The following is a 17185-nucleotide window of genomic DNA, read 5'->3' as shown; positions in this document are numbered from 1 at the left end:
CTCAAAAGTGAAAGTCGGCCGCGGAGGGACAGGGATGGTTTATTATTTCATCCGATGTTATGGATGACGGGAGACAAGTGGAGACTTTCTGAAAACGTCATGTGGCTCTGTCTGGGGACATTGAAGCAGAGTTTCCGTTACAGTGGGACAAGCCCGGTTCTTTCGCCCCCATGACACCTCAGCAGCTGCCAAACACAGCGTGGCAGGGGAGGGGGTAATAACAGACAGCACACAGCGTGGCGCGGGAGGGGGTAATGGCAGCACACAGCATGGCAGGGGAGGGGGTAATAACGGACAGCACACAGCATGGCGCGGGAGGGGATAATGGAAGCACATAGCGTGGCGCGGGAGGGGGTAATGGCAGCACATAGCGTGGCGGAGGAGGGGGTAATGGCAGCACATAGCTTGGCGGAGGAGGGGGTAATAACGGACAGCACACAGCGTGGCGGAGGAGGGGTTAATGGCAGCACATAGCGTGGCGGAGGAGGGGTTAATGGCAGCACATAGCATGGCGGAGGAGGGGTTAATGGCAGCACATAGCGTGGCGGAGGAGGGGGTAATAACGGACAGCACACAGCGTGGCGGGGGTAATAACGGACAGCACACAGCATGGCGGGGGTAATAACGGACAGCACACAGCGTGGCGGGGGTAATAACGGACAGCACACAGCGTGGCGGGGGAGGGGGTAATAACGGACAGCACACAGCTTGGCGCGGGAGGGGGTAATAACGGACAGCACACAGCATGGCAGGGGAGGGGGTAATAACCGACAGCACACAGCGTGGCGGGGGAGGGGGTAATAACGGACAGCACAGTGTGGCGGGGGTAATAACGGACAGCACACAGCGTGGCGGGGGAGGGGGTAATAACGGACAGCACACAGTGTGGCAGGGGAGGGGGTAATAACGGACAGCACAGCGTGGCGGGGGTAATAACGGACAGCACACAGCGTGGCGGGGGAGGGGGTAATAACGGACAGCACACAGCGTGGCGGGGGAGGGGGTAATAACGGACAGCACACAGCGTGGCGGGGGTAATAATGGACAGCACACAGCGTGGCGGGGGAGGGGGTAATAACAGGCACCACACAGCGTGGCAGGGGAGGGGGTAATAACGGACAGCACACAGCGTGGCAGGGGAGGGGGTAATAACGGACAGCACACAGCGTGGCGGGGGAGGGGGTAATAACGGACAGCACACAGCGTGGCGGGGGAGGGGGTAATAACGGACAGCACACAGCGTGGCGGGGGAGGGGGTAATAACGGACAGCACACAGCGTGGCGAGGGAGGGGGTAATAACGGACAGCACACAGCGTGGCGGGGGTAATAACGGACAGCACACAGCATGGCGGGGGTAATAACGGACAGCACACAGCGTGGCGGGGGTAATAACGGACAGCACACAGCGTGGCGGGGGAGGGGGTAATAACGGACAGCACACAGCTTGGCGCGGGAGGGGGTAATAACGGACAGCACACAGCATGGCAGGGGAGGGGGTAATAACCGACAGCACACAGCGTGGCGGGGGAGGGGGTAATAACGGACAGCACAGTGTGGCGGGGGTAATAACGGACAGCACACAGCGTGGCGGGGGAGGGGGTAATAACGGACAGCACACAGTGTGGCAGGGGAGGGGGTAATAACGGACAGCACAGCGTGGCGGGGGTAATAACGGACAGCACACAGCGTGGCGGGGGTAATAACGGACAGCACACAGCGTGGCGGGGGAGGGGGTAATAACGGACAGCACACAGCGTGGCGGGGGTAATAATGGACAGCACACAGCGTGGCGGGGGAGGGGGTAATAACGGACAGCACACAGCGTGGCGGGGAGGGGGTAATAACGGACAGCACACAGCGTGGCGGGGGTAATAATGGACAGCACACAGCGTGGCGGGGGAGGGGGTAATAACAGGCACCACACAGCGTGGCAGGGGAGGGGGTAATAACGGACAGCACACAGCGTGGCAGGGGAGGGGGTAATAACGGACAGCACGCAGCGTGGCGGGGGAGGGGGTAATAACGGACAGCACACAGCGTGGCGGGGGAGGGGGTAATAACGGACAGCACACAGCGTGGCGGGGGAGGGGGTAATAACGGACAGCACACAGCGTGGCGAGGGAGGGGGTAATAACGGACAGCACACAGCGTGGCGGGGGTAATAACGGACAGCACACAGCATGGCGGGGGTAATAACGGACAGCACACAGCGTGGCGGGGGTAATAACGGACAGCACACAGCGTGGCGGGGGAGGGGGTAATAACGGACAGCACACAGCTTGGCGCGGGAGGGGGTAATAACGGACAGCACACCGCATGGCAGGGGAGGGGGTAATAACCGACAGCACACAGCGTGGCGGGGGAGGGGGTAATAACGGACAGCACAGTGTGGCGGGGGTAATAACGGACAGCACACAGCGTGGCGGGGGAGGGGGTAATAACGGACAGCACACAGTGTGGCAGGGGAGGGGGTAATAACGGACAGCACACAGTGTGGCAGGGGAGGGGGTAATAACGGACAGCACAGCGTGGCGGGGTAATAACGGACAGCACACAGCGTGGTGGGGGAGGGGGTAATAACGGACAGCACACAGCGTGGCGGGGGAGGGGGTAATAACGGACAGCACACAGCGTGGCGGGGGTAATAATGGACAGCACACAGCGTGGCGGGGGAGGGGGTAATAACAGGCACCACACAGCGTGGCAGGGGAGGGGGTAATAACGGACAGCACACAGCGTGGCAGGGGAGGGGGTAATAACGGACAGCACACAGCGTGGCGGGGGAGGGGGTAATAACGGACAGCACACAGCGTGGCGGGGGAGGGGGTAATAACAGGCACCACACAGCGTGGCAGGGGAGGGGGTAATAACGGACAGCACACAGCGTGGCAGGGGAGGGGGTAATAACGGACAGCACACAGCGTGGCGGGGGAGGGGGTAATAACGGACAGCACACAGCGTGGCGGGGGAGGGGGTAATAACGGACAGCACACAGCGTGGCAGGGCAGGGGGTAATAACGGACAGCACAGTGTGGCGGGGGAGGGGGTAATAACGGACAGCACACAGCGTGGCAGGGGATGGGGTAATAACGGACAGCACACAGCGTGGCGGGGGAGGGGGTAATAACGGACAGCACAGTGTGGCGGGGGAGGGGGTAATAACGGACAGCACACAGCGTGGCGGGGGAGGGGGTAATAACGGACAGCACACAGCGTGGCAGGGCAGGGGGTAATAACGGACAGCACAGTGTGGCGGGGGAGGGGGTAATAATGGACAGCACACAGCGTGGCGGGGGTAATAACGGACAGCACACAGCGTGGCGGGGGTAATAACGGACAGCACACAGCGTGGCGGGGGAGGGGGTAATAACGGACAGCACACAGCGTGGCGGGGGAGGGGGTAATAACGGACAGCACACAGCGTGGCAGGGGAGGGGGTAATAACGGACAGCACACAGCGTGGCGGGGGAGGGGGTAATAACGGACAGCACACAGCGTGGCGGGGGAGGGGGTAATAACGGACAGCACAGAGCGTGGCGGGGAGGGGGTAATAACGGACAGCACACAGCGTGGCGGGGGAGGGGGTAATAACGGACAGCACAGTGTGGCGGGGGAGGGGGTAATAACGGACAGCACACAGCGTGGCGGGGGAGGGGGTAATAACGGACAGCACACAGCGTGGCAGGGCAGGGGGTAATAACGGACAGCACAGTGTGGCGGGGGAGGGGTTAATAACGGACAGCACACAGCGTGGCGGGGTAATAACGGACAGCACACAGCGTGGCGGGGGAGGGGGTAATAACGGACAGCACACAGCGTGGCGGGGGAGGGGGTAATAACGGACAGCACACAGCGTGGCGGGGGAAATAACGGACAGCACACAGCGTGGCGGGGGAGGGGGTAATAACGGACAGCACACAGCGTGGCGGGGGAGGGGGTAATAACGGACAGCACACAGCGTGGCGGGGGAAATAACGGACAGCACACAGCGTGGCGGGGGAGGGGGTAATAACGGACAGCACACAGCGTGGCGGGGGAGGGGGTAATAACGGACAGCACACAGCGTGGCGGGGGAAATAACGGACAGCACACAGCGTGGCGGGGGAGGGGGTAATAACGGACAGCACACAGCGTGGCAGGGGAGGGGGTAATAACGGACAGCACACAGCGTGGCGGGGGAGGGGGTAATAACGGACAGCACACAGCGTGGCGGGGGAGGGGGTAATAACAGGCACCACACAGCGTGGCAGGGGAGGGGGTAATAACGGACAGCACACAGCGTGGCAGGGGAGGGGGTAATAACGGACAGCACACAGCGTGGCGGGGGAGGGGGTAATAACGGACAGCACACAGCGTGGCAGGGGAGGGGGTAATAACGGACAGCACACAGCGTGGCAGGGGAGGGGGTAATAACGGACAGCACAGTGTGGCGGGGGAGGGGGTAATAACAGACAGCACACAGCGTGGCAGGGGATGGGGTAATAACGGACAGCACACAGCGTGGCGGGGGAGGGGGTAATAACGGACAGCACAGTGTGGCGGGGGAGGGGGTAATAACGGACAGCACACAGCGTGGCGGGGGAGGGGGTAATAACGGACAGCACACAGCGTGGCAGGGCAGGGGGTAATAACGGACAGCACAGTGTGGCGGGGGAGGGGGTAATAATGGACAGCACACAGCGTGGCGGGGGTAATAACGGACAGCACACAGCGTGGCGGGGGAGGGGGTAATAACGGACAGCACACAGCGTGGCGGGGGAGGGGGTAATAACGGACAGCACACAGCGTGGCGGGGGAGGGGGTAATAACGGACAGCACACAGCGTGGCGGGGGAGGGGGTAATAACGGACAGCACACAGCGTGGCGGGGGAGGGGGTAATAACGGACAGCACACAGCGTGGCGGGGGAGGGGGTAATAACGGACAGCACACAGCGTGGAGGAGGGGGTAATAACGGACACCACACAGCGTGGAGGAGGGGGTAATAACGGACAGCACACAGCGTGGCGGGGGAGGGGGTAATAACGGACAGCACACAGCGTGGCGGGGGAGGGGGTAATAACGGACAGCACACAGCGTGGCGGGGGAGGGGGTAATAACGGACACCACACAGCGTGGCGGGGGAGGGGGTAATAACGGACAGCACACAGCGTGGCGGGGGAGGGGGTAATAACGGACACCACACAGCGTGGCAGGGGAGGGGGTAATAACGGACAGCACACAGCGTGGCGGGGGAGGGGGTAATAACGGACAGCACACAGCGTGGCGGGGGAGGGGGTAATAACGGACACCACACAGCGTGGCGGGGGAGGGGGTAATAACGGACAGCACACAGCGTGGCGGGGGAGGGGGTAATAACGGACACCACACAGCGTGGCAGGGGAGGGGGTAATAACGGACAGCACACAGCGTGGCGGGGGAGGGGGTAATAACGGACACCACACAGCGTGGCGGGGGAGGGGGTAATAACGGACACCACACAGCGTGGCGGGGGAGGGGGTAATAACGGACAGCACACAGCGTGGCGGGGGAGGGGGTAATAACGGACAGCACACAGCGTGGCGGGGGAGGGGGTAATAACGGACAGCACACAGCGTGGCGGGGGAGGGGGTAATAACGGACAGCACACAGCTTCTGGCCTCACTTTTCTCTTTCCTTTTCCTTCATAAACCTACAAAAAGAAGAAAACCTCAGCAGTAAATCATCTGTCTGCGATCCGCCCTCCTCCGCCCAAACACTATGACTGGACGCAGTGAGCAGCGACCCCCCGCCAGATTCCCCACAGCTCGCTGCATAAATACATGAAAACCGCAGATCAATAGCTGCATCCTCTGCAGAGATATCATCAGTCGCAGGCCCGAAGCCTGAGGCTGCACTACTGAGACACCAATGGCGGCCACGCACTAGTGCAGCCCCAGACATGTGACTCGGGAGCACATAATAAGTATTACAGCCCTGCAGTAACCGTGGCCCCCAGGTCAGCAGTAAGGGGCCACCGAGAACGTGATGACTGGAGGCCAATACACACGGGACCCCCCTATAACACCCTGTATATGGCTGTGTATGTGTCAGTGGTTGGACATACAGGGGAGCACAGTCACACCTGGCAGCGCCCCCGCAGAGCCGCGCCTCACTGCTGCTGCACATAGGCTACTACAAGGATCACAGGCTCCGCCCACCGCTCTGCGCGCAGCTCTTCCCGCCTTGGCCGAAAACTGATCACGTGACGCGTAAAGCTTAGGAAGCCGAGGGGCACGTCGGGAGTTGTAGTTGTGCTTCAGTCACGTGACGCCGGACACGGAAGTAGTGTTCGGTAACCGTGCTAAAGAGGATGAGCGGCCGGAGAGAGGCACGGGGAGAAGGAAAAGGGAAGACAGCGCCGCCGCCACACAGAGGGGTGAGGTGAACACTCTGGAAGGCATGCTGCGTATATACACACACCTACCTGTCATTACCGTATATACAGACAGGCACCTACCTGTCATTACCGTATATACACACAGGCACCTACCTGTCATTACCGTATATACACACAGGCACCTACCTGTCATTACCGTATATACACACAGGCACCTACCTGTCATTACCGTATATACACACACCTACCTGTCATTACCGTATATACAGACAGGCACCTACCTGTCATTACCGTATATACACAGGCACCTACCTGTCATTACCGTATATACACACAGGCACCTACCTGTCATTCCCGTATATACACACACCTACCTGTCATTACCGTATATACAGACAGGCACCTACCTGTCATTACCGTATATACACACAGGCACCTACCTGTCATTACCGTATATACACACAGGCACCTACCTGTCATTACCGTATATACACACCTACCTGTCATTACCGTATATACACAGGCACCTACCTGTCATTACCGTATATACACACAGGCACCTACCTGTCATTCCCGTATATACAGACAGGCACCTACCTGTCATTACCGTATATACAGACAGGCACCTACCTGTCATTACCGTATATACACACAGGCACCTACCTGTCATTACCGTATATACACACAGGCACCTACCTGTCATTACCGTATATACACACACCTACCTGTCATTACCGTATATACAGACAGGCACCTACCTGTCATTACCGTATATACACACAGGCACCTACCTGTCATTACCGTATATACAGACAGGCACCGACCTGTCATTACCGTATATACACAGGCACCTACCTGTCATTACCGTATATACACACAGGCACCTACCTGTCATTACCGTATATACACACACCTACCTGTCATTACCGTATATACACACACCTACCTGTCATTACCGTATATACACACACCTACCTGTCATTACCGTATATACACACACCTACCTGTCATTACCGTATATACACACACCTACCTGTCATTACCGTATATACACACAGGCACCTACCTGTCATTACCGTATATACACACAGGCACCTACCTGTCATTACCGTATATACACACAGGCACCTACCTGTCATTACCGTATATACACACAGGCACCTACCTGTCATTACCGTATATACACACAGGCACCTACCTGTCATTACCGTATATACACACAGGCACCTACCTGTCATTACCGTATATACACACAGGCACCTACCTGTCATTACCGTATATACACACAGGCACCTACCTGTCATTACCGTATATACACACAGGCACCTACCTGTCATTACCGTATATACACACAGGCACCTACCTGTCATTACCGTATATACACACAGGCACCTACCTGTCATTACCGTATATACACACAGGCACCTACCTGTCATTACCGTATATACACACAGGCACCTACCTGTCATTACCGTATATACACACAGGCACCTACCTGTCATTACCGTATATACACACAGGCACCTACCTGTCATTACCGTATATACACACAGGCACCTACCTGTCATTACCGTATATACACACAGGCACCTACCTGTCATTACCGTATATACACACAGGCACCTACCTGTCATTACCGTATATACACACAGGCACCTACCTGTCATTACCGTATATACACACACAGGCACCTACCTGTCATTACCGTATATACACACAGGCACCTACCTGTCATTACCGTATATACACACACAGACACCTACCTGTCATTACCGTATATACACACACAGGCACCTACCTGTCATTACCGTGTATACACACACAGGCACCTACCTGTCATTACCGTATATACACACACAGGCACCTACCTGTCATTACCGTATATACACACAGGCACCTACCTGTCATTACCGTGTATACACACAGGCACCTACCTGTCATTACCGTATATACACACACAGGCACCTACCTGTCATTACCGTATATACACACACAGGCACCTACCTGTCATTACCGTATATACACACACAGGCACCTACCTGTCATTACCGTATATACACACACACAGGCACCTACCTGTCATTACCGTATATACACACACACAGGCACCTACCTGTCATTACCGTATATGCACACACACAGGAACCTACCTGTCATTACCGTATATACACACACAGGCACCTACCTGTCATTACCGTATATACACAGGCACCTACCTGTCATTACCGTATATACACACACACAGGCACCTACCTGACATTACCGTATATACACAGGCACCTACCTGTCATTACCGTATATACACACACACAGGCACCTACCTGTCATTACCGTATATACACACACAGGCACCTACCTGTCATTACCGTATATACACACACACAGGCACCTACCTGACATTACCGTATATACACACACAGGCACCTACCTGTTATTACCGTATATACACACACAGGCACCTACCTGTCATTACCGTATATACACACAGGCACCTACCTGTCATTACCGTATATACACAGGCACCTACCTGTCATTACCGTATATACACACACACAGGCACCTACCTGACATTACCGTATATACACACACAGGCACCTACCTGTCATTACCGTATATACACACACAGGCACCTACCTGTCATTACCGTATATACACAGGCTAGGCACGTGTCCGTCATTGCTGTGTTTTCCATCACGTCCTGTATCATGTGATATCACTGTCCTTGCACTTCGCTGCGTCCGCTCCGTCAGGCCCCGTTCCTCCTTGGTTTTCCTGATGCTGGAGACTCAGATGATGATGATGGGAGTCTGGAGGCCGAGCTCATGGCCATCACTGGGGCGAACAAAGCTGCACAGAAGGAGAAGCCCAAAGGAAAAAGTGAGTAATGGGCGCGTTTCTGCACATGTCCTATGATAGTTCTGCTCATCCAGCGGCAACACATTGGGTCCAGAAGAACTGGGAGCGTTGGACGTTAACCCCCAACTTGTCGCGGAGTCATGTGTAGCGGCGGGACGTTCACAGTGATCATGGACGGTTGTGTAACTTGTCTTAGGATGTGCTGGCCCTAGTTTTTAAACGTTTCCCCCCCCCTCCCCCCCGATCTCCCTCCAGACCCCCTCCCCATGGAGCACATTGAGCGCATGGCCGCCCTCTGTATGCGGGATGAGGACGAAGACATTGATGAGGACGTGGATGACGATGAAGACTTGATGGTGAGTCCAGTGTCCTGGGTGTACACGCCAGAGAGTTGTCAGCTGAGCTCTGCAGAGAGGGGAGCGAGCACTCAGCTGGCAGCCCTCATGGAGGGCGTACAATGGGATTCATGTACAGGGGTTGTTACACTGCAGATCTGACTGTCAGCTGAGCTCTGTGGAGAGGGGAGCGAGCACTCAGCCAGCAGCTTTCATGGAGGGCTTACAATGGGATTCATGTACGGGGGTTGTTACCCCGCAGATCTTGACTGTCCTCTTTCCGTGTCATCGACAGGCAGAACTAAATGAGGTCCTGGCAGAGGAGGAAGAAGAGCCAAAAGTGGCAACTCCCCCCTCACAGGTATAAATGTTCAGTGCCTGTGCCAAACCCACAAATCCTGCTGGACCCAGTGCCATCTTGTGGTGTTTTGTTTTTTTTTGCCCCCTTAGGCTGCGCCTGCTTCAGCGGGCAGCATGGAGGGCACCGTGCAGGAGCGCCTGGCCATGTACAAGGAAGCCCTGAGTAATGCCAAGCAGGCCGGAGAAGGAAACAAAGTCCGGAGATACGAGCGAGGCGTGAAGGTGGGCGACCCTGCCGGTAATGCCCGCTCCGTGCCCTTCGCCCAACTTTCCCTCACCCTCTCTCTATCCACCAGACTCTGGAGGACATGCTGCGTACAGTTAAGAAGGGCGGCTCGGTGGCCACTGACGACATCCCACCTCCAGTGGCAATCGGCAAAAGCCCCAGTTCTCCCGCAATCCCACCAAGTGTCGTCGTCACGCCGGACCCCCCCGCTGTGAACGGAATACCAGCAAAGACCCCTCCGCCGGTGGCCATGAAACCTCAGAGCTTTCTGCAGCCAGTGACCATCGCTGCCCCCATCACCTCGTCTGCCCCAGGTAACCGGTGCAGGATACGCTCCCCATAGTACAGGGTAACCTCACGAGGGGCCGCGCGTAACGGGGTCACTCTGTCCTCGCAGCATCGGATGAGAACAAGACGCGAGTGATGGATCTGCAGAGAGAATATAAACTGGCAGCCATTCAAAGCAAACAGCAGGGTGACACCGAGCAGGCCACCAAGTATTACCGCGTGGCCAAAGTAAGTACACCCGCCTCTGGGAAAGAAGCTGGGTGCGCCCACTGTACCGGGTGTCACCCAGCTCTCCAGAAGTCTGTCCCTAATGGCAGCCATATTGCTCGTTGCCCAACGTTCACGTCTGCCCTCCTTCCTACAGTCTCTGGATCCCATGTTGTCTGCATTAGATTCTGGACAGACGGTGGATCTGGACAGTCTCCCCCCTCCACCCGGTGAGTCCCCCTTATTAAAAACAAAAAAACATGCTTTCTTCCCCAACACAGCGCCGCACTGGTCTGCAGGTTGTGACTGGTATTGCACCCTTTCTCCATTTATGTGAATGGGACTAAGCTGCAATAGACAGATGTGGCGCTGGTTCTGTAAGATGGCAGCCTTATCATGGACAACCCCTTTAAGTATGATGGACGAGTGTCTATTCACTGAGAGCTAGCCCATCATATTAGTCTATTATGGGATTATATTTTAATTTGTATTTTTTTTTCCCCTCCACAGTTCAGTTGGCCCCAAATAAAGCGACAATACCTCAATCTCCAGTGAGCGCAGACCCTTCCCCGGCCTCTGGTGAGTTGTACGCCCCCTGCTGGATATATAGGAATGGTTGCACTGACTGACGGATGCTGCAGCTCCACCGTCCCACCAGGGGCAATTTATAGCTACCAGTTTATATGTGAAGGTCCTTATGGACTGAGGAGTGCTTGTTCTGTTCCAGGTTTGCCTCCTGCTCCTCGAGACACCTTAGAGGCCCTGCAGCAGAGGATGGACCGGTACCGCAGTGCTGCCGAGCAGGCCAAAGCCAAGGGAGACGACCGCAAGGCGCGGATGCACGAGCGCATTGTGAAGGTGCGTCCGGAGGTCATGGTGGTCTACATAGAACTGCAGAGAAAGCTGTGATTTATAAAGACCTCTGCTTGCTGGCAGTGAATGCAGCCTGGATCCAGTATTTCACCCTGGGCTGTGATGGTTATTGGGGCTGGACAGGTTTTCCAGGCGCTTTGTCTTCACTGACAGCAAGCAGAGATCTTAAATGGTTGAGACATTGAACCACGAAGGGTAGGACAAACTTTCCCTCTGATTTCTGACCCTAAGAAGCTTCGTGTTGTCTCTCGCCTTCCCGCAGCAATACCAAGATGCCGTCCGGAGCCACAAGGCTGGGAAGCAAGTCAATCTGGCCGAGTTACCCGTGCCCCCAGGTGTGTAGGGGTCACCGAGGGCGAATCCCCCATATTTATCTTACTCCTCTATCCGTGTGCGTCTCACAGTTTATCCTCTGTTCACATGTGACCAGCAGCATATCTGTGACTGCGCAGCTTGTCCTCCATACTTTACCTTCCCATTTTGCTCCCTGCTCTTTAGGTTTCCCACCAATCCAAGGATCTGACGCCGTCCCCCAGGAGCAAAGTCTGGTTGGTGTGCTGGAGACGGCCATGAAGCTGGCCAATCAGCAGGATGGAGCTGGTGACGACGACGATGATGATGAGGAACAAAAGAAAGGGCCCGCCATAGCGCCAAAGGTGAACATGATGTGCTTAAAGGGATCCTTCTAGTGGTAGCATTGGGGACCCCTTTATGAAACAATAGATTCCATAGACCCCATCATGACTCCGGTTTTCCTTACAGCCTGTCGCCCGCCCAGGACCTGGGACTAGCCTGCAGCCGTCTGCCCCCAAACTGTCTCCCCCCAAGAGTCCCAAACTGTCCGGAAAAGGTGCGTTTATAGTCTGGGACCCTGCCCGATAATCCGGCACTGATCTGATCCATCGATGCTGGATTAAAGGAATTTGTACTTTTTTCTTTCTTCTCTCCGTTTTGGGTCTCTCTCCTCTTTTCCAGCTCAGCAGCAGCTTCAGTTTTTAGAAGGAAGAAAGAAGCAGCTCCTGACGGCCGCCCTCCGCTCCAAGCAGCACAAAGACATGGAGGGGGCTAAGATGTACCTGCGGCAATCCAAGGGCCTGGACCCCATGATCGAGGCTGCGCGGGGAGGCCTGCCGGTTGATATCACCAAGGTAAAGAACTGGTGAGGTCAGAGGTCTGACAACTGCCGCAGCACACACAGGAGCTGAGTTGTCGCGGTTTTCTTCAGGTCCCTCCAGCTCCGGTAAACCAGGACGATTTCACCCTGGACCGGCAGGGTAAGGGGCAGAGCAGCGAGAAGTATGCCAAGCTGATGGAGCAGCTGAAGAAACAGCACGAGGTAGGACCACTGTATGCTGGGAGCGGCCAACCTTCCTGTCCCGGCTATTTAAGAGTTGTTCTGACCCAGGCGTCCACACATCACCATTCGGCCCCTGTAGCACGGGCCGATCACTCACTGCCTGATGTCCCCTCCCACACAGGCGCCGTTGTCAGGTAGTCGGGGCTCGGTCGAACAGTGCAGATTCTTTGGTTATTGATGATTTCCTCCTTTCCTCTCAGATGTCGATGTCGTATTCTCAGCAGTTCACTCATCTGGGAAACATCACAGAGACAGCAAAGTGAGTACACCCCGACTTCTTAGCCCTCATGTTCTCCGGTTATCTCTGACGTGAACGTCTTATGGCCCGCACTCCGGGAACACTTACTGTCTTCTGTCCCCGCTTCCTTCACACTTTATTCTCCCCCATTATAAACTCTTTATCTTCAGATACGAGAAGCTGGCAGAGGAGTGTATGAAGTACATGGAGACGGTGAAGCAGGCGCACGCTCGGGGGCTCCCGGTGCCGCACTGTCACTACGAGGAGCGGACCATCAGTGTTGTCAAGTGAGTAAGTCTATGCCGAGCAGCGACCCGTATGTATCCACTCCTGACTCATGTCTGCCCCCCGCAGGATATTTCCAGAACTGACCAATTCTGACCTGGTGTTATATGTGAATAAGGCGGTGAATTTACCCACAGGTGGGTCCTGTCGTCCTCCCGTCTGTCCGCTCTTCATCCGTCTACGCTTTCAGCTTATACGTGTTTTCTTACAGGGTCGTCGCCCAGTGACATGGACACTTACGTGCGCTTTGAGTTTGCTTATCCCAGTCTGGTAAGAGGAGCTGATCACACAGCGATTCACCGCCCCATAAAGTAATAACCATCATCAGATACAAATATCTCTACTCTCATCATTGCAGGAGGAAGCGCAGAGAGATAAAACCAGCGTCGTCAAAGGGACCAACTCTCCAGGTGCGTTGGGGTGAGGGGGGCATATCGCGCTATTGTCACATGTCTGCGTCCCCCCAACTCACTGGATCTTCTCTGTCTCCAGTCTATAAAGAGAAGTTCAACTTGCAGATAAATCGCAACCACCGCGGCCTGAAGAGGGCGATACAAGCGAAGGGGATCAAATTCGAAGTCATCCAGAAGGGGTAAATGAGGGGCGATAACCTGATAGGGGGGCTTACACTCCGTATTAATGCCATGGTGTATATACAGGGGGCTATTTAAGAACGACCGTACTTTGGGAACGGCACATCTGAAGTTGGAGACTTTAGAGAGCAACTGTGAGATCCGGGACATCCTGGAGGTAATTTACTTACATTATCTTCCTCCTCCGCACTGCGCTGTCGGTACCGCCCTGGAGGTATTGCTGCCTCGTTGTCCTCGGTACCGCGCTGGAGGTATTGCCTCCTCGTCGTCCTCCTCAGTTCCGCCCTGGAGGTATTGCCAACTCGTCCTCCTCGGTTCCGCCCTGGAGGTATTGCCGCCTCGTCGTCCTCCTCGGTTCCGCCCTGGAGGTATTGCCACCTCCCATTTTGCTTTTTCCGCCATTTAGCCCCATGCATTTTTACTTGCTTTCCTCCATCGTATCCCATTTCTTCTTTCCTCCAGGTGATGGAGGGCCGCAGACCCACTGGGGGTAAACTAGAGGTGTGCGTCCGAATACGCGAACCCTTCACGTCTCAACAACTGAGCAGCAGCACAGAGAAGTGGCTGGTCATAGAGCCCATCACCCTTCCTCCGGTACTTACGCTGGTGCCTGACTCCTGGTCACACACCCATTGGCACCCAGCTTTCCTAGAGGTGGATTATTAGGGGGTGACACTAACACCTCTTGTGTTTTACAGGCTCCAGTTTCAAAACCCAAACAGCCAACCCCAATGAAATCTTCTTCCAGTAGGTGGGTGCAGTGGGCACGTGCTTGGCATCACTAGTGATGTTTATCTCTCTGCACCCTACTTTTAACACCTCCGTCCTTTATATTTCAGCCCCCAGACCCTCCACTCTCTGAGTGTCTTGGCGTTTGAGAAGGAGAAGCTGGAGAAGAAGGCGAGTATATCTGTACCTCTCCCTACAGACCTTGTTCTCGTCCCTATCCTCTAATCCCAATCTTGTCTTCTCCCCAGATTCTCGCTTACAGACAGCAGCACCGCACCCCTCCTGATGACCTCATAACGCTGCTTAATGATGTCACTCAGCGCAGCCAGCAACAGGTGCTGCAGCTCCGCCAGGGTGGACCTGCCATCCGCACCGGTGAGAACCACGGCGGTGGGGGGCGAATCAGGCTCTCTCTGCTCCCTGAAGGTTGTGTATTCAGGCGTGTACACCTACAATATTCCGTCACCTACAAATCCCCCATACACCTGCCGAAATCTGAAGCTTTGCCTCGGTTACTGTAGCATTACTCTATAGGGATCCTCAGGTCCTGCACCCCCCATAGCTTCACTACTGCTCTAAGAAGACCCTAATAAGTGACACCATATCACATGGCTCCCTGCGTAGGTCTCACGTGTCATGAGACTGTATGGGGTTGCACTTGTCGGAGGCTTTTTGCATCACTTTACATTTCTTGCTCCTTTCAGAATATGTACGGCAGCTAGAACGCTACTTGCAGTTTTACTCCGATTCTGCTCGGCGTCTGGGTCAAGAGGGGAACAGGGTAAGTGAGTTATTGACCTGTGCACGGATGTGGGGTTTAGCTCACACACGAGGCTCCTATGGAGGCAGCTAGGAGTTTATAGAATTTATCCCTCATGGACTCGAACTGAAGAGAAATAATGATACGTTCCAGCACATGCGGAATGATAGAAGCATTCTCCCTAAGAAGGGGGTGAATATGGCACCGTGTGTGTGGGTAGAGATTATACAGCCACGTGCTGCGCTACATATCGGCAACCCATCATGTCACCCGTTTCTGTTCACTTTCATAGGAAGCGGCGAAAGAGGCTTTATACAAGAGGAACCTTGTAGGCAATGAGGTGAGTACATGGTGGGCGCCGAGCAATGTTTGCCAGAATCGAGCAAAATTATTCATAGGACCCTGGTGCAGTAGCCACGTTAATACTCTATGGCCACCGACGAGATCCCTGTGGACCCTCCTTTTACCCGCCGGCATCCCCGACTCCTCTCCTGGTTAGTAGCCTGGTGCCACGTCATGTGCGCCTCACACCCATGTCCTACAAATAAGAACAGGTGCCTGGGATGCCGGCTCGTCACAGGGCTCTGGTCTGTCAGCCACGGACTACAGACGTGGACTAGAATCCTGCCTTAATAGTGATTTTTCCTTTTTTGTCCTCAGCTGCAGAAAATGTCCAGATGAAGACTGATGCAGATGTGGATGACTCTCGCCCTTCGGGGGCTCTCTCGCCTGGAGCTTATCTTGCCCTTAAGGAGGTCTCACTTTAGAGGATCTCTTGCTCTTAGACTCTCGCCCTTAGGAGGTTCCTCCAGATGTTTACATAACCCCCTCCCCACATACACTCCGATAGAAGTTGGGGACCAGTGCCTTACACACTACGTTGGCCCGCCATCATCTCCGATGACAATCAGACCTCTCCAGCACTTTCTTACCGCTCGGCTGCACTAATGAGCGTGCAGGGTTGTGTGAGCGTTCGTCATCGTCATCCCCCTAATACCGCACTGCTGTGTCTGCCTGTTCCAGACCCGTCTACACTACATGAGAACGGTGCGAGCGCTCACCCCCATCAGTCCGTCAGCTTTTTATGTGTAAATTAAGATACGATACATGATCACATAGCTGCTGCTAAGAATAGTAATAAAGACATAAAACCAATATGGCAGCCGTCATACATCATCATCCTCATCATTACCGCTCTGAATTTGTGGGCATCATTGTACCAATGCCATGTTTGTGCCCCCTCTGCCCCTGTCCTCAGTCTGATATTGTAGCTGAGCTCTATTTGCTTTCTTTGGGTTGAGCTACAATATCTGACTTATCCTAGGAAGGATGGTGGCGCTATTCCTGGGGGAAAATAAAAAGTTTTTTTTTTTTTCAATTCTGGAATAATAAAACCTTTTGGGGGTTTGATCACAGGTTATAGTAGATAACACGAGGGTCTCGGTGCACAATTCTTTTACTTTAGATGACTGTTATGTCTTATGACTGTCCAGTTTCAGTTTGCTGTCTCTACGGCCCCTATAATCTCCCCGTGTTAAGTGCAGGATGAATGGCACGTTCATAGGCTACATCAGCGGAGTGCAGGAACGGTCCCATCACACATAGCGTATAGTGAACATACAATGTACACAGTCATGTCCCCTCGCGAGGTGGCCGTGTGTACGCTGTCATGTCCCCCACGAGGCGGCCATATGTACACAGTCATGTCCTCCACGTAGGT

General features: G+C 55.0%; 1 protein-coding gene across 1 annotated transcript; it reads left to right on the top strand.

The window, feature by feature from the left end:
- The first annotated feature begins 6274 nt into the window (after positions 1 to 6274).
- CC2D1A (coiled-coil and C2 domain containing 1A) lies at positions 6275 to 16620 on the top strand. The gene is made up of 29 exons (XM_069767285.1): positions 6275 to 6397; positions 9109 to 9235; positions 9470 to 9570; positions 9845 to 9910; positions 10000 to 10131; positions 10206 to 10449; positions 10533 to 10651; positions 10788 to 10860; positions 11141 to 11209; positions 11358 to 11488; positions 11766 to 11838; positions 12002 to 12159; positions 12266 to 12353; positions 12479 to 12651; positions 12729 to 12839; positions 13061 to 13119; positions 13269 to 13385; positions 13453 to 13520; positions 13595 to 13653; positions 13742 to 13793; positions 13876 to 13975; positions 14043 to 14133; positions 14439 to 14570; positions 14675 to 14727; positions 14816 to 14876; positions 14954 to 15080; positions 15410 to 15486; positions 15758 to 15805; positions 16126 to 16620. Exons 1-29 carry the CDS (start codon positions 6332 to 6334, stop codon positions 16144 to 16146), a joined length of 2796 nt encoding a protein of 931 aa, XP_069623386.1. The 5' UTR covers positions 6275 to 6331; the 3' UTR covers positions 16147 to 16620.
- The last annotated feature ends 565 nt before the right edge of the window (positions 16621 to 17185 follow it).

This window comes from Ranitomeya imitator, chromosome 4 (assembly GCF_032444005.1).
Source record: "Ranitomeya imitator isolate aRanImi1 chromosome 4, aRanImi1.pri, whole genome shotgun sequence".
NCBI classification, from domain to species: Eukaryota; Metazoa; Chordata; class Amphibia; order Anura; family Dendrobatidae; genus Ranitomeya; species Ranitomeya imitator.
This window is presented reverse-complemented; position numbering and strand designations above follow the sequence as displayed.

What these genes read in the sequence shown, in the direction of transcription:
- CC2D1A (XM_069767285.1), top strand. Translation starts at nt 6,332, where the DNA reads ATGAGCGGCCGGAGAGAGGCACGGGGAGAAGGAAAAGGGAAGACAGCG. An exon ending in AGCTGAAGAAACAGCACGAG is followed by an intron (nt 12,840 to 13,060) that starts GTAGGACCACTG and finishes CTTTCCTCTCAG; the next exon opens with ATGTCGATGTCGTATTCTCA. An exon ending in CAAAGGGACCAACTCTCCAG is followed by an intron (nt 13,794 to 13,875) that starts GTGCGTTGGGGT and finishes CTCTGTCTCCAG; the next exon opens with TCTATAAAGAGAAGTTCAAC.